Raw genomic sequence first — 27082 nt, 5'->3', positions numbered from 1 at the left:
AATACCGCCCATACACTGTATGTTCCTCATCCTGTGATAGTCTAGATAGGCCCATGTCCCTAACATCAAGCTCCCTCAACATCTCCTCTGAGGTATCATAAAATACTGTCTGGTTATGGGCGGTCCTGGCATTGAAGTCCCCCAGGAGAATGATGTCACCATCCCTGGAGAACTCCCAAATATCATCATCCAAAATAGAAAAGGGAGACTGCCCGCTAGGTGATGCATACACTGATGTACTAGGAGCAAAATAGCATATAGCAATGTAGAGATATCTGCCCGTCTCTGGCCTCAGTCTAACCCACATGTACCTAGCCTGCTCATCTCTGCGGACTATATGTATCAGTGGCTGTAGCTCCTCTCTAAACAATACTGCCACTCCTCCTGAGCCCCGTCCTCTATGCTCTGAACGAGTCTCCTGTCTACAAGCTGTCTCCCATGGGTATCCACTAACATGTGGCATGGACTGTCCAGGAGCCTGATGCGTCTCACAGTAGAAGATGATGTCCCTCCCAGTGAAACTATCCTCAAAAGCCCCTACATCAAGACGTAGAGATCCATTACAATTCCAAGTAGCAACTTTGAGTGTAGTCCCATAGGTCTCGCGCCGTCATGAAGAGCGCCTCTCCATAATCACCACTCTTACCATCTCTATAGAAGGCCACTTTCCCTTTCTCTCGGGCTGCCCTTATCTCTGGCATAACTTCTTTCATGTGAGCAAGTTGCGAGAGTGTGAGGTCATCTCCAAGAAATATTCCCGTCTTCTTGAGTGTAGGACGTCTCTTCAAGAAGTCCTTCTTCGCTTCCATGGAGGGGAAACGAATGATAAGTGCTCTCTCCTTAGAAGATTCGCCACCACTACCTTCTCTCTTCTTTCCCACTCTCCATGCCTTTGTGTGCGTGGCTTCAATGCCCATCATAGAGAAGAGCTCCTTGGTTTCCCCTTCCGCATCATCACGGTCTTTTAGACCGGACACTCGTACATGTAAGGCCTGGGTCTTCCTCCTTTGCTCCTCTTCAAGGGTCATGTTGATGATGGTGGGAGTGGGGATGGGTGGCGATTCTTTACCTTTCCCTTTCTTGGCGACCTCGATCCATTTCTCCGCCTCGTCCATCTTCTTTTGTGTCTTTGTGATCACCTCCACCCATGAAGATGTCTTCTCTTTATGTTGCTCCTCTTCCTCTCGAATGATCCTCATTTGCTCCTTGATGGTATTCAACTCTTCAAGAAAGGAGGGCTGAAATTTTCCATCCTCAAGATTGCTTTTTGAAGTGGTTGCCAACTCTTTTTTGAGGGCTGAGATTTCAGCCGCTTGACTCTTAGCATGCAATTTGGCCTCCACTAGTTCCTCCTTTAAAGCTGAAATCTCAGCCTCTTGCTTGGAAGATCTCTCTTCGAGCTCTTGGATTTTGTCAAATCCCTTCTCGAGTTTGGAGAGGCGGTTTATGATTGCGGTGACGGAAGAGTCGACCATCTTCTTGTTTTCTTTGATAATTGTGCCGAGCTTGTCCTCCATCTTCACGAGCTCCTCTTTAAACCCGGTCTTGGTCATGACTTTTTGCAGATTCCCACAGTCAATGGACTGAAAATTAATCCATGACACAGGAGCAAAACAGCAGCAACAGGGGGGGGGGGGGGGGGGTTCAAGTCATGTAGGGAAAAGGGGGAAAGAGAGGAGAAGAGAGTTATGTTGCTGCCTTGGGGGCCTGAGGAAGGTTGGCTGGGAAAAGGTGGGGGGGGGGGCGGGGGGGGGGGGGGGGGGGGGGGGGGCGCAGGCGCGCAGCGAAGAGAGAGAGAGGGGGAGGGCGGCGCAGGGGCGAGGGGGGCAGGGCGGCCAAAACAGGCGAAAACGGGCGAAACAGGGAAGGAGGGGGGGGGCGCAGGCGGGCAGCGAAGAGAGAGAGAGGGGGAGGGCGGCGTAGGGGCGAGGGGGGCAGGGCGGCCGAAACAGGCGAAAACGGGCGAAACAGGGAAGGAGGGGGGAGGCGCAGGCGGGCAGCGAAGAGAGAGAGAGAGAGAGAGAGAGAGAGGGGGCGCAGGCAGGCAGCGGGAGGGGAGAACGAAGAGCGAAGGGGGGCAGCGGGAGGGGTGGGCGAGAGAGAGAGAGAGATAGAACAGTCTTGCACTTCCTAGAGCCGGCCTCCTCTCAAGAGAGAGGGGGCGTGAGAATCTGTTGGCTGGGCGCTTCCTGCAGCCAGCCCACCAGCCTCTTTTCCAAGCCAGTAAAGCATGTATCTCTGCGGCATCTGCCCGACCAGCCCTTCCTGCAGACCTGTCCGCTTTTCAGCAGAGAGAGAGAGAGAGAGAGAGAGAGAGAGAGAGCGCTGCAGTCTGGCTGCTTTCCAAAAGGGGAGATAGAGAGTGGGTGAGCTTGCTGAGCTGTACGCTGCCCTGCAGTCTGCCCACCTGCGCTCCTTGGTGACCAGCCGTCAAAGACAAAGCACCCCCGTCTGCTGGCCCGACTTGTAGCTAGAGAGGGAGAGCCTCCACGTGCTGTTCAGCCCCCGTGTGCCACCTGCAAACAGACTGCCAGCCTGCTGTTCAACCCTGCTCCTCTGTCCAGCTCACGTGTAGTCCATCCACGTGGAGTCTAGGCCGACAGTCGCCAGAGAGAGATTTAGAAGCTCCTGCGGGTGTAGCTTTTTGCTGGCCCCTCCAAAAGAGAAAAGTACACCTTTATCAGAAAATAGGCGCCCCCCCTTTTCTGCCCGCCAGCCCTTCCTTTTGAAAAAGCACACCCGGCTGAAGCTGTAGCTCGACTCCCTCTAAAAGAAGTATATGCCCCCATAATAGCATAAAGGCCACGATATCCCCTAAAAGGGGTTCTTTTATTTTTAAAGGCTTTTAAACCTTTGTCCCCTCCTGAAACCGGGTTATGGACACATAACGCAGTAATTCTTTCAATTAAATACCTGGACTTTACGACACACACACAAACAGAATCCTCGCTCCCTCGCTCAACACGAGATTGGCCCCGAAGTCCGGCGCCCCTTTCGGTATTTATTTATCAATTAATTCAAAGGAAATTACAAGGGTATGGTATTTGTAGTTACAAGAGCAATTCACAGCCAAGAAACCCCTGTTCTAAGGAAATTTCGGCAGCATTTCGGTACATAAACCTTCCCTGAACAAAATCCCAAGTCCCTGGTCCTCTTCCTTGGCCTTCTACCACTCAAATAAGCCCAAAACAGTCAATTACAGCGGACTGTAATTTTCTGCACAGCACTGGTTTGGGTCCTGTTCCAGCTCCTGTTCACTTTCTGTACCATCCTCTAACCTTTGGGCACAGTTGCCCTAAATCGTGGCGTCAAGTCCCTTGCAAAACAGTCCAAAAACAGCCCCTAAACAGGGCTGAATCGAACACCTGCTTGAAGAGGTTATGACCCTCTTCTGTTCCTGCTTGGGTGTAGCAGTTAGCTACACCTGCCCCTGTTCAATTGAGGCAGAGTGATTATGCAAGACAAAGCACCACTCTACATAAAACAAGGGAAAAGCTTGCATTCCTTGGCCAACTTGTGATCCACCATAGCTGAAAAATGAGAGCACAACTCCCTTTTTGTGGAAATTGGGCGCCAGCTTCTCTGTAGAAGGAAATTTTGTCAAAATTTGACACTTGGCGCTCATGCCTTGTTTTCCCACATCGTACCTTCTCAGCTAAAAATATCTCGGCTCGTTCACAATTTGACATCACTTCTTCAGCACTTATTATTCCTCTCATCAATCTTGATATAATGACGCGAACAGATTCCAGATCGGGACAACTGGCCAAAAATAGCAGTTTTTCCTAAAATTTAGGAGATATGCCCAAAGCATTCCTTCAGGTCATCTGACCAACATTCTCTTTCGTGACCACATCATAAAACGTAATGTGGTCATGATACAGTGACTTTTCATTTCAGGGACATTCACAAATGTGTATCTACATTTATGGCTAGGCACACTGTCCTGCACCATTCTCAGTGGCCAAGTACACTGTCCTGGTCCACTGTTCGTCAAGTCTTCAGTGCCCAATCTTTTGGGATTTCAGGGTCCCAAGGCTCAAGTAAACCATCAGTCGCACGAAGTCCCAATGGTCCACCCGTTGGGTGTTGGACTCACACTCACACACACAAACCTGCACATTAGGGTTAGGTGCAGGGTAGAGAAGCTCACACATAGAAATGAGAGAGAGAGAGAGAGAGAGAGAGAGAGAGAGCCAAAAGTGTGGTATCCACAACATGCAAGTCAACCCTTGCATGTGTGCCACATCCATATAATATAGAAGTACAAAATATTATATGTGTCCTTTCACACTTGATGTCCAAGGGGAAAAACCACATGGGAAAAAGTGCCCTTGGTCAAGCCCCGTTCACACATAGCACTACCATAAGTGAGCATATGCCTACAAATCCCCCCTGTAGTGGAAATGTGAACCTGTACAAGGTAGCAAATCACTCTCTGTATGAGAGTAAGTCCAAAGCTTTGCGGAAAGCTTCAAACTTTTCTCGAGGTAAAGCCTTTGTGAATAGATCTACAACATTATCCTGTGTAGGGCAATAAGATAAACTGATCTCCCCTGCATGTAGCCTGTCTCTGACATAGTGATAATGAATCTCTATGTGCTTGGTGCGTGCATGAAATACTGGATTTCGTGCCACGGCCATAGCACTCTGGCTATCAGTGAGAATGGTGGTGGGTGTTTGCTGACACTCACGAAGATCAGCCAATAGTCTCCTCAACCATACACAATCTACTGTAGCTGTAAAGACTGCCCTGTACTCAGCCTCACAAGTAGATGTAGCAACAGTGGGTTGCTTTTTACTCAACCAAGACATGCATGAACTGCCAAGACAAAAACAATTCCCACTGGTGGATTGCCTGGTATCATAATCACCAGCCCAATCTGAATCACTGTATGCATAAAGCTGCAAGCTGCCCCCCCGAGATAGAACAAACCAAGATCCAGGGTACCCTTAAGATAGCGAAAAATGCGTTTGACTGCTTGCCAATGCTTTGTGCCTGGGCTGTGCATGAATTTGCTCAACAAAGACACTCCAAAAGATATGTCTGGCCTCGTGTTACACAAGTAAATGAGGCATCCCACTGCCTGGCTGTAAATGCCGGCCTCAAAAGGCTCTCCAATATCATGCATAGTAAGCCGTACACCTGGTTCTACCGGAGTAGAAATGGGCTTACATTCATCCATGTGAAACCTTTTTAGCAAACTTTTTATGTACTTAGTTTGCTGCATAACAATGCCATCATCTGTATGCATAAACTATATGCCGAGATCGTAGTGTAAAGGCCCCAAATCTGACATATCAAATTCAGCTTTCAAATCAGCTTTGAAATCTGAAATTTGTGCTTTGCTTGTACCTGTAATGAGCATGTCATCTACATACAAGATGACTATGAGAATATCGGCATCGGTTTTCTTCACATACAATGTGCTTTCAGCTGGACTATTTTCATAACCTTGGCTGGTTAGATGAGCATGTATCTTATCATACCAAGCTCTTGGAGCTTGCTTTAACCCATACAATGCTTTGTGCAACCTGCATACTTTATGTTCCTCACCAGGAACTACAAAACCAATGGGCTGATTTACATATACTTCCTCCTGTAAATCCCCATTTAAGAATGCAGTTTTGATGTCCAATTGATGCACTTTCCATCCTTTATGGGCAGCCAATGCAATCACTGATCTTATTGTGGTCATTCTCGAAGTAGGAGCAAAAGTCTCTTCATAATCTATTCCCTTTTTCTGGGAGTAGCCTTTAGCCACAAGTCTTGCTTTGTACCTATCTGTCATGACCCTGTGTTTTTCTCTGGACAAGATGCGGATGTGCACGGGGACATGGTGGACAGTGTGAATAGCATCAGGTTGGAGTCAAAAAGGGAGCCCGTATGTGGATAACCCCAAGTGTGAAGGGGGCCAAGTGATTAAAGTCTCTCATAACCCATGGGGACAAAGGGTTTTGGTGGGGACAAAGGTTTAAAAACCTTTAAAAATTATTATAAAGCCCTTCATTAAAGAAAAACGTGGCCCATATGCCATTTTTGGGGCCACGTGTGCTTTTTGGGAAAAAGAGGGGCTGGCAGGCAAAAGAGGCGCCTATCTCTTGAGGAAGCGTGTGCTTTTTGAGAGAAGTGGACTGCATGCTGGCTGCGCACAGGAGAATACATGCAGGTCTGTACGACTGTACGGACAGGACAGAAACAGGCGCTGTTGGACAGTTCTGCTGCAGTCGGCGCTGGACAGATCTGGTTGTGCAGGTACAGGTTGCTGGAACAGGCAGCGCAGGCAAGTACGACAGCAGGTACAATACTGTACGACTGCTGGTATAGTAGACTGCTCGTGGGCTGGACTGCAGGTACAGGTGGGCTGCGTGGAGGAGAAGACAGTCGGGCAGGGGCTGAACAGAGCATAGATCTCTTCCCCTTCCTGGTGAAAAGCTGGCGCAAAGAGACTGTCTGCATGGACTCCACGTGGATGGATTGCAGAGGTGCTGGGTTGTACAGGGCATGAGAGTCTCTCTTGAAAAGAGGGGACTGCAGGAGAAACAGGGGCGTACACGTGGGGACAGCCAGTATTGCTTTCTCTCTCTTTCTCCCTCTGCTGAAGAGTAGACAAGGGTTGGTTTCTCTTGATACAAAGGTGGACAGAGGTTGGTTTTCCATGAACATAGACATCATGTCGATGGCGTTCAACTGATGGAACTTTCAGCTTCTCTTTGATTTGGGTTCAGGACTGTTTTGGAACAGTTTATGGGCTGTTTTTGTGTGGCTGCAAATTCAGCTATGTGTTTGGGTTTTTGGCTGCAAGTACAAGGTCATTTGGTTATGTTTCTTGGCATGGGAGTGAAGCAAGCTTGCATGGCTGCGTGCTCATGGAGCAGATTGTTTTCTTCCTGCTAGAAAGGAACAGTAGGACCTACAGTTATGGGCATCTCTATGTTGCCAGATGTTTCATGAGGGAACAGGTAACTAGATGTATGGAAACAGGACAGAAGTTTCAAAAGGGAAACATGCCTAAGGGTTTCATGTGGAAACAGGTCGTAGGTTTTCTCGAAGAAACATGTTTTTGGGTTTCTCTAGGAGATAGGTCACATGCAGGCAGAAGGTACAGGAATGGACACATGTTTGGTACAGCCTTGCTACTGATTGGACAGGGGACAGGGAATCCATGACAGAGATGGATAGTACCCTTGGAAGGTAGGGAGGGTTTGTCCAGGTGTGTCGACTGTATGGTATGTTGTGCTGTGATACTCTTTTGAGAGAGTTTGGGAGTCTGTGTTGTGATGCAGAAGCACTGGATGTGTCAGGGTGTGATGCTGTTCATAGTGTGAGAGGCTATGGATGGTTGTGGCAGCCTTGATCATGGGAGAAAGCTTCTGTATGCAAACTCAATGTGAGAGAGTCTTTTGATATGAACAATGGCTGGACTTGTTTGTGGATGCCGAGTGGACAAGAAGCCAGATGCAGGTTCTTTGCAGGCTTCAGGGGTTCTACTGTGACGGCTGAGTTCCCAGCCTTATATTGTAATCAAAGCTCTTATAATCAATTAAAGAAATACCGCAAGGGGCGCCACGGCGATTTGGGGCCAATCGGTGTCCGTGTACTATTTGCAGGAGCACTCTAGCTCCCCCTGTTTGTTTTCCTTTTCTAGGTCCTCAGTGGTGTTGAAGTGTTTTATGTGCGAGTGTTCGTTCCACCGCCCTTTGGTATCTGAAGGCCGGTTTACAAGGTTCCGTTGCTGGGACACATCGTCGACTTTCTCAAGGAGGCGAGCCCGTGGTTGTCACATTAAAAGCTTTAACATGAGGAAAGTGAAAAAGGAAGTGCAGGACATAGTACAGGATTTTGTGTCTTTTCCTATATGAGGTGAAGAGCAAGAGCTGAAGATGAAGCTCAGGAGAAAAGACACCAAGGACAAGAAGTAGTCGGCCAGGAACAAGAAGCAGTTGAAGTGTTATGGTGCAGGAGATGCGTTGAAGGCTATGGCTTTCGACAGTTTGTCACCGGTGGTATCTTCATAGAGGCTTCATGGGTTCGGAAGACAGTTTCTTTCTATGTTTAGCAGTGGTGATCTACTATGCTTCATCGAGGACTTGTGCTTATCACTTGGGTGGAGTGCAAGCAGGTTTTGGGTGCCTGAGGATGTATCAGATGAGGCTCAGATGGAAGTGGAGGAACTTGACGAGGTTCTTATTCCTGAGCATATACTGGCACATAAGGAAAGAAAGGTACAGGGTAAGTTTTCCCGTCGCTATCCTGTGAAGTTCAAGAGCTGTTCACTGATGGATACGAAGTGGATGGAGGAGGTTCACTGATGGATGCGAAGTGGATGGAGGAGGGTGACTTAGCAGATTCACCTCAGGATTTGCAGCTTTATCTTGATGCCTTTGAGTTGGAGTCGACTCTTGTTACGGCTCATTCAGGTTCAGCAGAGCATAGGTCTGGAGCATTGCCTGATGCTCAAGAGGGGGGTAGCACCTCCGCTCCCTTGTTGTTACAGACAGGCTCATTCGTTATCTAGGAGTCGCTTGGTGACATCTTTGTATTCACCCGAAGGTACTGAGGCTGACAGTACATCTGCTTATGGGACTTCTATGATATTGTGTACTAGTCACAGGAGATGGTGGTTGAGTATGGTTCACAGTCGCGCGCACCTGGAACTATAACTGCAACTATGGATAACTCTATGGAGGACATAAGTCTTGCGAGCAGTCCTAGAGTTGGTTTGGTTCATGGAAATATGGATCGAACTCTATTTGTGCATGTATGCATACACTTTTTTGAGGTAGAGGTATTTTTGTATTCTGGTGCCATTGGATCCTGGTACCATTGAGAATACATTGGGAAATACTCTGCATTGTGTCATGTGCTGCATGTATGTTGGTATGATACATCAAGTGCTTTATTATGTTCATGGATGCACCATTGGGTGTAACTCCTGCGGGATGGCCATGAGACATATGTGGGAAAGTACTTAGTGGATGTAGTGTTTGGATGCATTGAGTGCTTTCATATGCTCATGTTTTACCTTCAGTCGTGGGTCCTGTGGGATACCCATGGGCGTAAGGCTTGCGAGCAGCCCTTAGACTGTTACTTTGGAGTAGGTAGAGCATTTTAATGAGCATATTGTTGTTTGCGAATGCATGTGTGTCATGCATATGTGTGTCATATGTAGAATGATGCATGGTTTTGTTTTTGGCTAACACAATTAACGTGTTTCCATTTGGTTTTAGCCTTTTGCTGTAGGTGCTGAAGGAACAAGCAAGAGGACAGTGTGGCTTATTGTGCAGGATGATTATTTTATCACCCAGATGCATTGGAAGGCCATTGTTTTTGCCATATGGGGAGTCTTTGCTCATAAGATGCTTTACTGTGCCATTGAGTGCAATCGAGGACGCTTGCCATTTTTCAAGAGGGGGGTATGTCATGACCCTGTGTTTTTCTCTGGACAAGATGCGGATGTGCACGGGGACATGGTGGACAGTGTGAATAGCATCAGGTTGGAGTCAAAAAGGGAGCCTGTATGTGGATAACCCCAAGTGTGAAGGGGGCCAAGTGATTAAAGTCTCTCATAACCCATGGGGACAAAGGGTTTTGGTGGGGACAAAGGTTTAAAAACCTTTAAAAATTATTATAAAGCCCTTCATTAAAGAAAAACGTGGCCCATATGCTATTTTTGGGGCCACGTGTGCTTTTTGGGAAAAAGAGGGGCTGGCAGGCAAAAGAGGCGCCTATCTCTTGAGGAAGCGTGTGCTTTTTGAGAGAAGTGGACTGCATGCTGGCTGCGCACAGGAGAATACATGCAGGTCTGTACGACTGTACGGACAGGACAGAAACAGGCGCTGTTGGACAGTTCTGCTGCAGTCGGCGCTGGATAGATCTGGTTGTGCAGGTACAGGCGTGTACAGGTTGCTGGAACAGGCAGCGCAGGCAAGTACGACAACAGGTACAATACTGTACGACTGCTTGTACAGTAGACTGCTCGTGGGCTGGACTGCAGGTACAGGTGGGCTGCGTGGAGGAGAAGACAGTCGGGCAGGGGCTGAACAGAGCATAGATCTCTTCCCCTTCCTGGTGAAAAGCTGGCGCAAAGAGACTGTCTGCATGGACTCCACGTGGATGGATTGCAGAGGTGCTGGGTTGTACAGGGCATGAGAGTCTCTCTTGAAAAGAGGGGACTGCAGGAGAAACAGGGGCGTACACGTGGGGACAGCCAGTATTGCTTTCTCTCTCTTTCTCCCTCTGCTGAAGAGTAGACAAGGGTTGGTTTCTCTTGATACAAAGGTGGACAGAGGTTGGTTTTCCATGAACATAGACATCATGTCGATGGCGTTCAACTGATGGAACTTTCAGCTTCTCTTTGATTTGGGTTCAGGACTGTTTTGGAACAGTTTATGGGCTGTTTTTGTGTGGCTGCAAATTCAGCTATGTGTTTGGGTTTTTGGCTGCAAGTACAAGGTCATTTGGTTATGTTTCTTGGCATGGGAGTGAAGCAAGCTCGCATGGCTGCGTGCTCATGGAGCAGATTGTTTTCTTCCTGCTAGAAAGGAACAGTGGGACCTACAGTTATGGGCATCTCTATGTTGCCAGATGTTTCATGAGGGAACAGGTAACTAGATGTATGGAAACAGGACAGAAGTTTCAAAAGGGAAACAGGCCTAAGGGTTTCATGTGGAAACAGGTCGTAGGTTTTCTCGAAGAAACATGTTTTTGGGTTTCTCCAGGAGATAGGTCACATGCAGGCAGAAGGTACAGGAATGGACACATGTTTGGTACAGCCTTGCTACTGATTGGACAGGGGACAGGGAATCCATGACAGAGATGGATAGTACCCTTGGAAGGTAGGGAGGGTTTGTCCAGGTGTGTCGACTGTATGGTATGTTGTGCTGTGATACTCTTTTGAGAGACAGTTTGGGAGTCTGTGTTGTGATGCAGAAGCACTGGATGTGTCAGGGTGTGATGCTGTTCATAGTGTGAGAGGCTGTGGATGGTTGTGGCAGCCTTGATCATGGGAGAAAGCTTCTGTATGCAAACTCAATGTGAGAGAGTCTTTTGATATGAACAATGGCTGGACTTGTTTGTGGATGCCGAGTGGACAAGAAGCCAGATGCAGGTTCTTTGCAGGCTTCAGGGGTTCTACTGTGACGGCTGAGTTCCCAGCCTTATATTGTAATCAAAGCTCTTATAATCAATTGGAACCTTGTAAACCGGCCTTCAGATACCAAAGGGCGGTGGAACGAACACTCGCACATAAAACACTTCAACACCATTGAGGACCTAGAAAAGGAAAACAAACAGGGGGAGCTAGAGTGCTCCTGCAAATAGTACACGGACACCGATTGGCCCCAAATCGCCGTGGCGCCCCTTGCGGTATTTCTTTAATTGATTATAAGAGCTTTGATTACAATATAAGGCTGGGAACTCAGCCGTCACAGTAGAACCCCTGAAGCCTGCAAAGAACCTGCATCTGGCTTCTTGTCCACTCGGCATCCACAAACAAGTCTAGCCATTGTTCATATCAAAAGACTCTCTCACATTGAGTTTGCATACAGAAGCTTTCTCCCATGATCAAGGCTGCCACAACCATCCATAGCCTCTCACACTATGAACATCATCACACCCTGACACATCCAGTGCTTCTGCATCACAACACAGACTCCCAAACTGTCTCGCAAAAGAGTATCACAGCACAACATACCATACAGTCGACACACCTGGACAAACCCTCCCTACCTTCCAAGGGTACTATCCATCTCTGTCATGGATTCCCTGTCCCCTGTCCAATCAGTAGCAAGGCTGTACCAAACATGTGTCCATTCCTGTACCTTCTGCCTGCATGTGACCTATCTCCTGGAGAAACCCAAAAACATGTTTCTTCGAGAAAACCTACTATCTGTTTCCACATGAAACCCTTAGGCCTGTTTCCCTTTTGAAACTTCTGTCCTGTTTCCATACATCTAGTTACCTGTTCCCTCATGAAACATCTGGCAACATAGAGATGCCCATAACTGTAGGTCCCACTGTTCCTTTTTAGCAGGAAGAAAACAATCTGCTCCATGAGCACGCAGCCATGCGAGCTTGCTTCACTCCCATGCCAAGAAACATAACCAAATGACCTTGTACTTGTAGCCAAAAACCCAAACACAGCTGAATTTGCAGCCACACAAAAACAGCCCATAAACTGTTCCAAAACAGTCCTGAACCCAAATCAAAGAGAAGCTGAAAGTTCCATCAGTTGAACGCCATCGACATGATGTCTATGTTCATGGAAAACCAACCTCTGTCCACCTTTGTATCAAGAGAAACCAACCCTTGTCTACTCTTCAGCAGAGGGAGAAAGAGAGAGAAAGCAATACTGGCTGTCCCCACGTGTACGCCCCTGTTTCTCCTGCAGTCCCCTCTTTTCAAGAGAGACTCTCATGCCCTGTACAACCCAGCACCTCTGCAATCCATCCACGTGGAGTCCATGCAGACAGTCTCTTTGCGCCAGCTTTTCACCAGGAAGGGGAAGAGATCTATGCTATGTTCAGCCCCTGCCCGACTGTCTTCTCCTCCACGCAGCCCACCTGTACTCGCAGTCCAGCCCACGAGCAGTCTACTGTACAAGCAGTCGTACAGTATTGTACCTGTTGTCGTACTTGCCTGCGCTGCCTGTTCCAGCAACCTGTACACGCCTGTACCTGCACAACCAGATCTGTCCAGCGCCGACTGCAGCAGAACTGTCCAACAGCGCCTGTTTCTGTCCTGTCCGTACAGTCGTACAGACCTGCATGTATTCTCCTGTGCGCAGCAAGCATGCAGTCCACTTCTCTCAAAAAGCACACGCTTCCTCAAGAGATAGGCGCCTCTTTTGCCTGCCAGCCCCTCTTTTTCCCAAAAAGCACACGTGGCCCCAAAAATAGCATATGGGCCACGTTTTTCTTTAATGAAGGGCTTTATAATAATTTTTAAAGGTTTTTAAACCTTTGTCCCCACCAAAACCCTTTGTCCCCATGGGTTATGAGAGACTTTAATCACTTGGCCCCCTTCACACTTGGGGTTATCCACATACGGGCTCCCTTTTTGACTCCAACCTGATGCTATTCACACTGTCCACCATGTCCCCGTGCACATCCGCATCTTGTCCAGAGAAAAACACAGGGTCTTGACACTATCAATAGTACCATCAGACTTTCTTTTGACTTTGTACACCCACTTTGTTCCAATTACATGCTTGCCTTTAGGCAATTCCACAAGATCCCATGTATTGTTCTTCATGATAGAAGAAATTTCAGCTTGCATAGCTTGCAACCAATTCTCATTCTCATGTGCTTCTTCATAAGAAGAAGGCTCTTCTGAATGAAAGAGACCACCCATTGCGAATGCAGACTCCCCACGATGTACATTCAAAGCATGGCTGGAACTAGCCCTTGTTCTACGTGTGAGTGGAGCTGCAAGTTTGCTTTCTTGCAAAGTTTTCAGCAACCATCTTGGCACTGACTTGGCTGTGTCTATGGCTGTTTGCTCTTCCCTGACAAGATCTTCCACTTCTTCCATAGAAGGGGGCTGAATGGCTGGCTGGTCCACATGTTCTACATGTGGATTTTCTTGTGTAGGGGCTGGCTGATCTGAATGCCCCCTAATTGCAATGGGTAAAAGTCCATCAAACATGTCCTGTAAGCCTGTATCATTGCTTTTATACAAGCTGTACATGACTGAATTTTCAGCAAATACCACATCTCTACTCACAAAAATCATTCGTGTAGTTGGATTATAAAGACGGTATCCTTTGCTCTCATTGCTGTAGCCCACAAAAATGCATTTAATTGCTTTGTCATCTAGCTTTGTTCGGAGTTGTTCTGGCACATGTGCATATGCCAAACACCCAAATGTACGCATATAATCCACTGTTGGCTTGCGGCTATACCAAGCCTCAAATGGTGTTATGGTTTTCAAAGCTTTTGTTGGACACCTGTTCAACACATGAGCTGCACACATTATAGCTTCCATCCAAAATTTGTGAGGCAACTTTAGTGCTTTCACCATGCATCTTGCCATCTCCATGAGAGATCTATTTTTCCTTTCAGCTACACCATTCTGCTGCGGTATATAAGGCACAGTAGATTGGTGTTTGATGCCCTTTTGAAGCATATAATCCTTGAATGCATTTGACATGTATTCTCCACCTCTATCTGAGCGGAGTGTTTGGACTTTACATGCACACATATTTTCAGCCATTGCTACAAAGTGTCGAAAGCATGTAAACATATCTGCTTTCGCTTTCAAAGGGTAAGCCCAAGCAAACCTGGAGTAGTCATCAATGAATGTGACGAAGTAAAGATGCCCCCCTATGGATGGTGTCCGCATTGGACCACATACATCACTATGTATGAGCTGTAATTTACTTTCAGCTCTAACAGCTCCATCTTTGGGGAATGGTTTCCGTTGCATCTTTCCCAAAATACACCCCTCACATACATGTCTTGATGGAGACTCAAGAGGCGGCATATTATCAACGATATGATGCTTCTGCAAAAGCATCAAACTCTGAAAATTTACATACCTAAAACGAGCATGCCATAGCTATGCATCATGCATAGCAGGAGTGTGGGCAGCCACTGTATTTGCATCATAAGTGCGCTTGTCATAGCTGTCCAGCTTATACAAGCCTTTGTATCGTGTTCCAGAAGTGAGTATTTCATAACCCTTTGATGGGTCTTTTACCAAACACTTCCCGTCTTCAAATTCAACCTTTAAACCTTGGTCGTTTATGGCTGAGACAGAGAGCAGATTTTTCTTTATCCCTGGAACATACAATACATTTTTCATACATATATTGGCACCATTGGCTGCAATAAGTATGACATTACCAATTCCCTTTACTGGATATGTGGTATGATCTGCACATGATACAGTGCGGCCATTTGAAGCATAAACCAAGTGCTGAAATACATCTTTGCATGAAGTGATGTGGCTTGAAGCACCACTATCAAAATACCATGATGCATTCTGTCTGTCAGATGCAATGCAAGACATATCAGTGTCTGAAGCACTTGGTGTGTCACTAGTGCATGTGACCAAAAAAGTGTACTCTTCCTGGATTACATTAGCTGATTGCTGTGCTTTGTCATCCGAAGAGTCTGCTACTGCATTGCCTGCTTCTTTCCTTTTCTCTTTTGCAATCCGCTTCCTACATTCACTGATGTAGTGTCCAGGCTTATGGCAGTAGTGACATTTGCCCTTCTTTTTGGGCTTGTTTGCATCCCCTTTGTCAGACTTTTCACTACTAGAAGAGGGCTGTCCATGACCAGCCTTGCTAGACTGTTGTCCCCCATGCCTAAAGCTCTTTGCTTTACCCTTATCCTTGGCTGTAAATGCCTTTTCTCCACCACGGTTGCTCGATAAGTTTGCTCTTGTTTGCTCTTCCTGCAAGAGTAAACCCACGAGCTCTTCAAAAGTGACGGGATCACCACCTCCTCTTATTGAGAGGTTGAGAGAGGTGTGAAAGCCCAAGTAGGAAGGCGGTAAAGAATGAAGAGTGTTGGTGACCATCTGTTTATCTGGGATAACCTCATCAATGTTGAGCAATTGTTCCTGCAAATCTTTCACTTTGGTGAGATGATCTGCCATGGAGTCACCCTCATCCATAGAAAGAAGATCCAATTGCCTCTTCAAGTAGAGTGAAAAGGACTATTATTCCGCACATTCGTTCGTGCAAGACATCGAAGCTTGCATGGGACACATTGGAAGCAATGTATCAGGTACGCAACGAGGCAAGAGTTGCGAAAGGGCTATCAATGACATGGCCTGTGCATCTCTAGAGTCCCATCTCTCCTGCTCTTGTGTGGGAGTAGGATCTACATCAGGAGCTCTTTGAGCAGCTCCCCTTTGAGGCGTGGCTGGCTGTATGGTAAGTGGACGTGTGTCATCACCACACACGATGCCCCAAAGCCCTTTGGCTACCAGCAAATTACGGATCATGAAACTCCAGAGGGAGTAGTTAGATCCATCCAGCTTGTCCTCCTGGGTGAGCACACCAAATACATCTGTAGCATTCTGTGCCATGTCAACAAAATATATCTGCAAGCAAACCAAGCACCAATGTGCACTGCCAGGCAACCAAATGTCCTGTGCAAATGTATGCTTGCAAACCAAAGCAAGTGTAAACCTGCACCAAATTGTCCAATTACACACAATGTGTATACATACGCGACAGATCGCAGCTGTAATGCCCAATTACATGCTCCAATCTGAAAATCCCCAATTTTTATGCACTCCAATCGCTTTAATGTGCATCTAATTGGCCAATTTTCACAAAAGCCCCAAATTTCTGCAAATGAAAGAGGCTCAATTTGCCAATTTTGACCTCAATTTTGAAAACCCCCAAACTGCATGCAAAGCAAAATGCCCAATTTTTTCAATTTGTCCTGAAATTGAGAAATCCCCCAATTTGCCTGAATCCACCACCTGCAAGCTTTCAAATCTTCCTTTGTTTTCTTTGTTTATTTTTTTGTGTTTGCTGAAACAAAGGTACATTATGAAGTACGGAAGCACAGTTGGGAAGTACGGAAGCACAGTAGGTGGAGACGTTGCAGGTGGAGCCTCAACGAACTGCAGGCGGGTGTCATCACGTGGCAGGTGGCAGAGGCGTGCATGTGTCGTGAGATCTGCAGAGCTGCTGACGTGTCGGGCCCCAGCCAGAGGCGGGAGAACAGTAGACGGGCGCTGGAGTTGGGTAGGCGAGCATGCGTGCTGGAGTCACTAGCGACGTGGGAGGCGGAGGCGGCAGCCGTGGGCCAGCACGAATGGCCTGTAACGGGCGAGCCAGGGGCGAGCGAGCGCTGGGCGCTGGAGCCGGAGTCGCTGGTGTCGGAACGGGTGGCCAGAATGGAACGTCGAAGGTGGGTGCCAGACGTGGTCGGTCGGAACGGCGAGCGAGTAAGTTGGCGTTGGGCGACGGCGACGGTGGCTGGACGGAGCAGGGGCCCGCCGGACGGCAGGTGCGAGGCGACCTGGTCGGAGGCGGCGGACGGACGGACGGCACGTGGGACGGAATGGCAGGACGGACGGCTACGTGCAGGTTGCTGGCGGTCGACGGCTCTGGGCATCCGGAGGAGGGACGCTGTTGGAAAACGCCGGCTGTATACGGCGGTGCCGCCCGCGAGCTGGGCGGCGGTGGTGGGCTCCCCACTAGTGCCGCCCGTTTCCGACGGCCGGACGGTGGAGCAGCGACGGAAACCACGGACGGACGGTGACAGAAAAACGCAGGCGACGGACGGAACGCTTGTTTTCGACAGAATTTCGCAGGGTTTCTTCCAGCTGCAGTTTTCCAAGGCCAGCTCCCAGCTCCCAGCTCTGATACCAAATGTTGGGTGTTGGACTCACACACTCACACACACAAACCTGCACATTAGGGTTAGGTGCAGGGTAGAGAAGCTCACACACAGAAATGAGAGAGAGAGAGAGAGAGAGAGAGAGAGAGAGAGAGAGAGAGAGAGAGAGAGAGAGAGAGAGAAATGAAATGTTATATTAACGTCTTCAAAAGGCCATAATGACCTATGAGACCAAAAGTTACATCATGGTGGATCTGATACAATGTCTGGATAAAAAAACCCAGAAAATGAAAAATAAAGATGATACTACTGGCACCTAGAAAATGAAACTGGAACTGGAAGGTACACTATGGAGGTACCTCCATCTCATAATATGTGCCGCATCGGACACTGGCAAGTCAACCACAAAATGCAAGTCAACCCTTGCATGTGTGCCACATCCATATAATATAGAAGTACAAAATATATTATGTGTCCTTTCACACTTGATGTCCAAGGGGAAAAACCACATGGGAAAAAGTGCCCTTGGTTAAGCCCTGTTCACACATAGCACTACCATAAGTGAGCATATGCCTACACCACCTTCTCTGGTCATGCAATGTCGAAGCTTGATCCAAGAGATATCTGAGGGTAGAAATCAATAGCAACTAAAGAACAAAAAGAAAAAGAAAATATATGTATTTACTTAGGTAAATGCAAGGAAAGCAGCTGCAAAAGTTAACCACCTGGTGACATACCCCCCTCTTGAAAGAAGCAAGCGACCCGATTGCATACTACACATGCTAACGGATGACATAGGACGATAACAAGATTCCCCATGTTATTAATGCCATCGCATGTATCACTTGCTAACGGATGACACAGGGCGATGATAGGAATTCCCCACTACCATTAGTGCCATCGCAAGTCGAGCCTTTCAATATACATGTTTCCGGATGCAACACAGGGCGATAGCACGTGTCCCCGCACTATTAGTGTCACAACACGTATAATCATTCATTGAAGTGTAACAGATACAACTTGAAAGCACTGAAAGTCCATTCATTCATTTATTGACAACAAATGTCAAAACTGTACATTGCCAAACATATGATACAAGTGTACAGGTCATTCAAAATTCAGGTTCAAAAGGCAGATCATGTCACTGTAGTGTCTAACAGGAAAGCTTTTCTACCTTCGTCTAGTGTAGACAAATCAGTTTCAACTTCATTCACTTGCTTTGCAAAAACCAAGTACAGAGAAAGATGATTTTTCATTACTGAAGTTATGGCAGAAGCAGAAATAACTGGGACAGACTCTCCTTTCAGCTTCACATCCAGAACATGAGTCTTGTCCCTATGTACAATTGTGATTTTCCTGTTGAAAGCATCCAACATTGCATGTTTCCTATGAGACCATGGAATTTCCAAGAGGACATCACATCCTTCCAAGGGCATGATATGAAAGTCCTCTGTGTCCATATAACTTTGTATATGCATGGGAAGTTTGCCAAGTATAGGAGTGACAGGAATTGAATGCCCAGGGCATGCCAAATCAGCCTGTCCAACTGGTCCCATCTCTTTAGCACGAATTCCCAACTTGGCTGCCAATGCCGGTGAAATAAAGTTAGCTCGAGCACCAGGGTCAAAGAAAATCAGCACTGTAGCATCTCTGATTTTACCCCATGCTCTGCACAATTCTGTCGCATCATCACATGGCTGGTCACCAACCATGTCGGGTACCAATCCTGCACTCGGCATTGTCTTCTTCTTGGGTGGCCCTTCTTTATCCTCCGCATCTTTTGCTGGCTGTTGTGGACATTTTGCAGCCATATGCCCTTTCTGTTCACAGATGAAACATTTCCCAGCTTGCATCAATGCCTTTCTCTCTTCAAATGACTTTCCATACAGTGGCCTCTTCTGTCCTTTGCCTTGAGGTTCCTTCTTCACTGTGCTCTTGAAACCACCTGAACCTCCTTGAAGCAGTGCATTAGCCATGTTTGCATTCTCAATTAGTTGAGTCATGTTGGAAACATTGGTCTTAATACAGTAATCCCTGATCTCTTTGGGCAAACGACAGCAGTACTTCTCTATTTGCTCTGACAATGGCACTGTCCTGTAAGAAGTTACTGGCAAGAGTGCATCCCAAAACTTCTTATTGTACTCTTCCAGATTTGCACAATTAGCTGCATCCAGTTTGTGCCATGCTGTCATCACATCCACTTCAAAAGTGTTTGTCAGCCATGCAAAAGAGAACTGCTGCTTGAATTGGACCCATGTAGCAGGTGCCTGTCCTTGCATCAACAGTGAGGTCCACCACTGCAATGCGTTAGCTTTCAAGAAAGTAGCAGCCTTCCGCACCTTAGAAGACTCTGTGAAGTTGCCTCCAGTGAATGCTGCATCAAATTGCTGAATGTAAGTCAGCGCTTTCAATTTGTTCTGCATCCCACTGAAAGTCTCAAACTTCACTGCTTAACCACCTTCTTTGTAATCCTTTTGCTTACTGCTCTTGGGGGTCAAGTAATTATAGACTGGCGGCTGTAAGAATGGTAAATCCTTCTGCACTTTCTCAGCACCAGTCCTTGATGCCCTTTGTCCATTTGGCTGAGAAAATTCAGCCACACTAACAAGTGTTGCAGGCATCAAAACTGGGCTGAAATGTGTCTGAAGTCCAGGCTGCACACCTATGTTGGCATAAAGAGGGTTCATAGATTCTGTAGGCATCAGTCCTGGTGATCCTCTTGGCATCAAACCTGGCAAAGCTGTGGGCGGTCTAGCCATGGCCTGGAAAATAGAGCCACCACCAAATAACCAGGTTGGGCAGCAACCAAAGGAGGAATGGTCGGCAGAACCATTTGTGCGTTACTGCCCTGACCATTAACTGCCTGATCTTGTGCCTGTGTAACATGCGGCACTGGATCAGCTGCCACTGCTGGTGTCTGCTCGACATGCTGTGGCATCCTTGGCACTTGTTCCTGTGCCCTCTCAACTGCATGCTTAGATGATTCAGCCTTGGAATCCCCTGTCCTTGAATGCAAATATCTCTTCATCCTGGGATTCTTCACCAGCTGTTCAAAGGTACCAACCATGCTCAGGAGCTGCGCATGAAATAAATCCTCTTGTTCCTGTTCTTCTACTGACGTGGTTGGCTGTGACAATGGCTGTGTCCGCTCAGATGCTGACACCTTGGCACCTGTCATCTCTCTACGGTGTCGGTGGGTAGAAGAGGAACTCTCTTCTGCCGAGAGATTTCCTTTTCCCTTATCTGCCATGCTGTCTACTGAGCCCTCAAAGGAATCCTGTATCCAAAGAAAGATCTCGTAATCTTTCTCATCTGTAATCAGCTGTACCTCTCTGTGTGTGTCTCTTGTTCAACCAATGCAATCCGTGTCCGGGCTCTTGCAGAAAAGAGGTCCCAATCCTGGCAATGGAACCATGAAACCGGGTTATGGACACATATCGCAGTAATTCTTTCAATTAAATACTTGGACTTTATGACACACACACAAGCAGAATCCTCGCTCCCTTGCTCAACACGAGATTGGCCCCGAAGTCCGGCGCCCCTTTCGGTATTTATTTATCAATTAATTCAAAGGAAATTACAAGGGTATGGTATCTGTAGTTACAAAAGCAATTCACAGCCAAGAAACCCCTGTTCTAAGGAAATTTCGGCAGCATTTCGGTACATAAACCTTCCCTGAACAAAATCCCAAGTCCCTGGTCCTCTTCCTTGGCCTTCTACCACTCAAATAAGCCCAAAACAGTCAATTACAGCGGACTGTAATTTTCTGCACAGCACTGGTTTGGGTCCTGTTCCAGCTCCTGTTCACTTTCTGTACCATCCCCTAACCTTTGGGCACAGTTGCCCTAAATCCTGGCGTCAAGTCCCTTGCAAAACAGTCCAAAAACAGCCCCTAAACAGGGCTGAATCGGACACCTGCTTGAAGAGGTTATGACCCTCTTCTGTTCCTGCTTGGGTGTAGCAGCTAGCTACACCTGTCCCTGTTCAATTGAGGCTCTTGCCTCAGCAACCAAGCATCTGACCACATAGGCTGTACATGTCAAATGAAATAGCCTTTCTGCAGGCATAACCATATCATAAAAGAGGGATAAGGAGAGTGATTATGTAAGACAAAGCACCACTCTACATAAAACAGGGGAAAAGCTTGCATTCCTTGGCCAACCTGTGATCCACCATAGCTGAAAATGAGAGCACAACTCCCTTTTTGTGGAAATTGGGCGCCAGCTTCTCTGTAGAAGGAAATTTTGTCAAAATTTGACACTTGGCGCTCATGCCTTGTTTTCCCGCATCGAACCTTCTCAGCTAAAAATATCTCGGCTCGTTCACAATTTGACATCACTTCTTCAGCACTTATTATTCCTCTCATCAATCTTGACGTAATGACGCGAACAGATTCCAGATCGGGACAACTGGCCAAAAATAGCAGTTTTCCCTAAAATTTAGGAGATATGCCCAAAGCATTCCTTCAGGTCATCTGACCAACATTCTCTTTCGTGACCACATCAGAAAACGTAATGTGGTCATGATACAGTGACTTTTCATTTCAGGGACATTCACAAATGTGTGTCTACATTTATGGCCAGGCACACTGTCCTGCACCATTCTCAGTGGCCAAGTACACTGTCCTGGTCCACTGTTCGTGAAGTCTTCAGTGCCCAATCGTCTGGGATTTCAGGGTCCCAAGGCTCAAGTAAACCATCAGTCGCACAAAGTCCCAATGGTCCACCTTCTCTGGTCATGCAATGTCGAAGCTTGATCCAAGAGATATTTGAGGGTAAAAATCAACAGCAACTAAAGAATAAAAAGAAAAAGAAAATATATGTATTTACTTAGGTAAATACAAGGAAAGCAGCTGCAAAAGTTCACCACCTGGTGACACCTCCACACATGGGGTTGTCCACACATGGGTTACTTTTTATTTTAACTGCAATCTGATGCCATTCACACTGTCCACCATGTCCCCGTGCACACCTGCATACTGTCCAGAGAAAAACACAGGGTCGTGACATACCCCCCTCTTGAAAAATAGCAAGCGTCCTCGATTGCACTCAATGGCACAGTAAGGCATCTTATGAGCAAAGACTCCCCTTATGACAAAAGCAATGGCCCTCAAGTGCATCTGGGTGATGAAACAATCATCCTGCACAATATGGCCACACGGTCACGTCAAAGTGACAAACGACTCTTGCTTGTTCCTGCAGAACCTACAGCAAAAGTCTAAAACTAAGTGGAAACACGTTAACTGTGTTAGCCAAAAGCAAAACCATGCATCATTCTACATATGACACACATATGCATGAGACATATATGCATTCGCAAACAATATGCTCCTCAAGATGCTCTACCTACTCTAAAGTAACAGTCTAAGGGCTGCTCGCAAGCCTTACGCCCACGGGCATCCCGTAGGACTCATGACTGATGGTACAACTTGAGCATATGAAAGCACTCAATGCATCCAAACAATACATCCACTAAGTACTTCCCACATATGTCTCATGGCCATCCCGCAGGATTCACACCCAATGGTGCATCCATGAACATAATAAAGCACTTGATGTATCATACCAATATACATGCAGCACACGACACAATCCAGAGTATTACCCAATGTATTCTCAATGGTACTAGGATCCAATGGCACCAGAATACAATAATACCACAAAAAGTGTATGCATACATGCACAAATAGAGTTCAATCCATATATGAACCAAACCAACTCTAGGACTGCTCGCAAGACTTATGCCCTCCATAGAGTTATCCATAGTTGCAGTTATAGTTCAAGGGGCGGCCGACTGTGAACCATACCCAACTGTACCATCTCATGTGACTAGTACACAATATCATAGAAGTCCCATAAGCAGATGTACTGCCAGCCTCAGTACCTTCGGGTGAATACAAAGATGTCACCAAGCGACTCCTAGATGACAACTGAGCCTGTCTGTAAAACAAGGGAGCGGAGGTGCTACCCCCCTCTTGAGCATCAGGCAATGCTCCAGACCTATGCTCTGCTGAACCTGAATGAGCCGTAACAAGAGTCGACTCCAACTCAAAGGCATCAAGATAAAGCTGCAAATCCTGAGGTGAATCTGCTAAGTCACCCTCCTCCATCCACTTCGCATCCATCAGTGAATAGCTCTTGAACTTCATAGGATAGCGACGAGAAACTTTACCCTGTACCTTTCTTTCCTTATGTGCCAGTATCTGGTCGGGAATAAGAACCTCGTCAAGTTCCTCTGCTTCCGTCTGAGCCTCATCTGATACATCCTCAGGCACCCAAAACCTGCTTGCACTCCACCCAAGTGGTAAGCACAAGTCCTCGATGAAGCATAGTAGATCACCACTGCTAAACATAGAAAGAAACTATATTCCAAACCCATGAAGCCTCTATGAAGATACGACCGGTGACAAACTATCGAATGTTTTGCACCATAACACTTCAACTGCTTCTTGTTCTCCTGGTTGACTGCTTCTTGTCCTTGGTGTCTTTTCTCCTGAGCTTCATCTTCAGCTCTTGCTCTTCACCTCATATAGGCAAAGACACACAACCCTGCACTGTCTCCTGCACTTCCCTTTCACTTTCCACATGTTGAAGCTTTTGATGTGACTCTCATGAGACAACCACGAGCTCGCCCCCTTAGGAAAGTTGGCGATTGTCCCGACCAAAGCAACCACAGACTCGCCTCCTTGAGAAAGTCGATGATGTCCCGGCAACGGAACCTTGAAACCGGCCTGACGGGCGGTGAAACAAACACTCGCACATAAAACACTTCAACGCCATTGAGGACCTAGAAAAGGAAAACAAACAGGGGGAGCTAGAGCGCTCTTGCAAACAGTACACGGACACCGATTGGCCCCAAAACGCAGTGGCGCCCCTTGCGGTATTTCTTTAATTGATTATAAGAGCTTTGATTACAATAAGGCTGGGAACTCAACCGTAGAACTCCTGAAGCCTGCAAATACCCTACATCATGGCTTCATATCCACTCGGCATCCACAAACAAGTCCAGCCATTGTTCACCTCAAAAGACTCTCACACATTGAGTCCTGCATACAGAAGTCTTTTCCCATGATCAGGACTGCCACAACCATCCATAGCCTCTCACCCTATGAACAGCATCACACCCTGACACATCCAGTGCTTCTGCATCACAACACAGACTCCCAAACTGTCTCTCAAAAGAGAACTCGCATCACAGCACAGCATACCATACAGTCGACACACCTGTACCAACCTTCTCTACCTTCCAAGGGTACTATCCATCTCTGTCATGGATTCCCTGTCCCCTCCTGCAATGGCCAGCAGTCCTGTGCCGCCTTCCATGGGAGAGAGAGAGAGAGAGAGAACAGTCTTGCACTTCCTAGAGCCGGCCTCCTCTCAAGAGAGAAAGACCTGTTCAGCCCTGCGCCTCCCCTCCTGCAATGGCCAGCAGTCCTGCGCCGCCTTCCATGGGAGAGAGAGAGAGAGAGAACAGTCTTGCACTTCCTAGAGCCGGCCTCCTCTCAAGAGAGAGGGGGCGTGAGAATCTGTTGGCTGGGCGCTTCCTGCAGCCAGCCCACCAGCCTCTTTTCCAAGCCAATAAAGCATGTATCTCTGCTGCATCTGCCCGACCAGCCCTTCCTGCAGACCTGTCCGCTTTTCAGCAGTGAGAGAGAGAGAGAGAGAGAGAGAGAGAGAGAGCGCTGCAGTCTGGCTGCTTTCCAAAAGGGGAGATAGAGAGTGGGTGAGCTTGCTGAGCTGTACGTTGCCCTGCAGCCTGCCCACCTGCGCTCCTTGGTGACCAGCCGTCAAAGAGAGCACCCCCGTCTGCTGGCCCGACTTGTAGCTAGAGAGGGAGAGCCTCCACGTGCTGTTCAGCCCCCGTGTGGCACCTGCAAACAGACCGCCAGCCTGCTGTTCAACCCTGCTCCTCTGTCCAGCTCATGTGCAGTCCATCCACGTGGAGTCCAGGCGGACAGAGAGAGATTTAGAAACTCCTGCGGGTGTAGCTTTTTGCTGGCCCCTCCAAAAGAGAAAAGTACACCTTTATCAGAAAATAGGCGCCCCTCCTTTTCTGCCCGCCAGCCCTTCCTTTTGAAAAAGCACACCCGGCTGAAGCTGCAGCTCGACTTCCTCTAAAAGAAGTATATGCCCCCATAATAGCATAAAGGCCACGATTATCCCCTAAAAGGGGTTCTTTTATTTTTAAAGGCTTTTAAACCTTTGTCCCCTCCACACATGGGGTTGTCCACACATGGGTTACTTTTTATTTTAACTCCAATCTGATGCCATTCACACTGTCCACCATGTCCCCGTGCACACCTGCATACTGTCCAGAGAAAAACACAGGGTCATGACAATAGATGCATAGATCTTCATCAGATTTGGAGTGGATTTGGAGACCAGAAAAGTTTTTTGTGAAAAGGTTGCCAGGAAGGAAGGATGACGGGTTTGGGACTCCAGGAACAGACAAAGGGATGATGACAATCATCCAAGAACAGAAGTTGGAATCTCGTCATCAAGTTTAGCAGAGGGGCTTGTCATGTGCATGCACATGTACATGTTGATCCTAGGGCTAATCCTTGAAGGGCAACAAGATAAAGAACAAGATTAGAACCAGTTTTGGACTAGACTCTGGAGCTATAGCAACTAGGCATGGGCAGGAAGGCAGTGGGAATACTTAGGAGGCTGTCGGCCAGTTTTCATGAAGAGAAATCTTTGTCGGCTGTTGCTGCAGCATATTGGGGGACTTGTCCACGGGACCCGGCCAACAATAGGTCGGCCAACCCACAATTGTTTTCAAGGCCTATTAATAGGCTTGGCTAGGCTCCTTGACACTCATTCAGTCCTCCGTGTGCTGAGTCATAGAATAGGGTTTAGACTAGGTGGTTTACCAAATTTTGAGGGGCAGCCAAGGGCTTGCCATGAATATACCTTTTTGTATTGTATAAATATACTGAAACTGAGCTATCTCTCTCTCTCCTCTCCATCTCTCTTGCTTGCGTTTTGCATTAGGTTGTTCCAGGATGGTGTTTAGGGCTGAAAGAAGACTCCCAGAGCGTCCGCATGTAACAATGTTCTATTGAAAGAAGCAACCTAGTACATCAAAAGTTAGGGCTTATCCTAACTAGCCCAAGATTAAATCACACACTGACACGTGGGAACTTATCCAATGGTCATAAAAGTTGGACATATTTTTGTAGTAGATTGTCACCAACTAATACCTAGGGCCTAATACACATTTCCAATAACACATTTGTCACAATCCCCCTTGTAATGGAAATGTGGATGCACAGAGCAACATTAAGTCATAAATTGTATCAAGCTTCAAGCTTTTCGGAAAGCTTTAAACTTGTCTCTTGGAAGAGCCTTTGTAAAGATGTCGGCCATGTTGTCTTGAGGCGGACAATAGATGAGGTTGATGTTGCCTGCATGGAGTCTCTCTCTCACGTAGCGATAATGTGCTTTGTCCGTGCATGAAAAACTAGATTTTCAGCAACGGCAATAGCACTTTGACTATTTGTGAGAATAGGTATTGCACCACTCTGTCTAATCTCCATGTCTTTCAACCACCTTCGCAACCATATGCGTTCTATTGTGGTTGTTTAGACTGCATTGTACCTAACTTCACATGCGGATGCAGCCACAATGGGTTGTTTCTTGCTAAGCCAAGAAATAGGTGAGTTGCCCACAAAAAAACAATTTCCACTAGTGGATTGTTGAATAGCGAAATCGCTAGCTAAATCTGAATCACTGTATCCATACAAGTGAATATCACCTCCTGTGGCATAAAA

At 47.2% G+C, this 27082-nt stretch overlaps 2 protein-coding genes across 2 annotated transcripts in view; one reads left to right on the top strand and one right to left on the bottom strand.

Annotated features, from left to right (window-relative positions):
• LOC147605190 (CRM-domain containing factor CFM2, chloroplastic-like) overlaps positions 1 to 27082 on the top strand; it is an 81472-nt gene that overhangs the window by 10389 nt on the left and 44001 nt on the right. The gene's annotated exons all lie outside the window — the stretch shown is intronic.
• Positions 18447 to 19733, bottom strand: LOC147605191 (uncharacterized). Its single transcript, XM_086793900.1, has one exon. It carries the CDS (start codon positions 19731 to 19733, stop codon positions 18447 to 18449), a length of 1287 nt encoding a protein of 428 aa, XP_086650026.1.

The sequence above is a fragment of the Cibotium barometz genome, chromosome 60, assembly GCF_041138505.1.
Source record: "Cibotium barometz isolate CiBa-2024 chromosome 60, ASM4113850v1, whole genome shotgun sequence".
Classification (NCBI taxonomy): Eukaryota; Viridiplantae; Streptophyta; class Polypodiopsida; order Cyatheales; family Cibotiaceae; genus Cibotium; species Cibotium barometz.
Note: the sequence above shows the minus strand (reverse complement) of the source record. Positions and strands in the feature narration are given on the sequence as shown.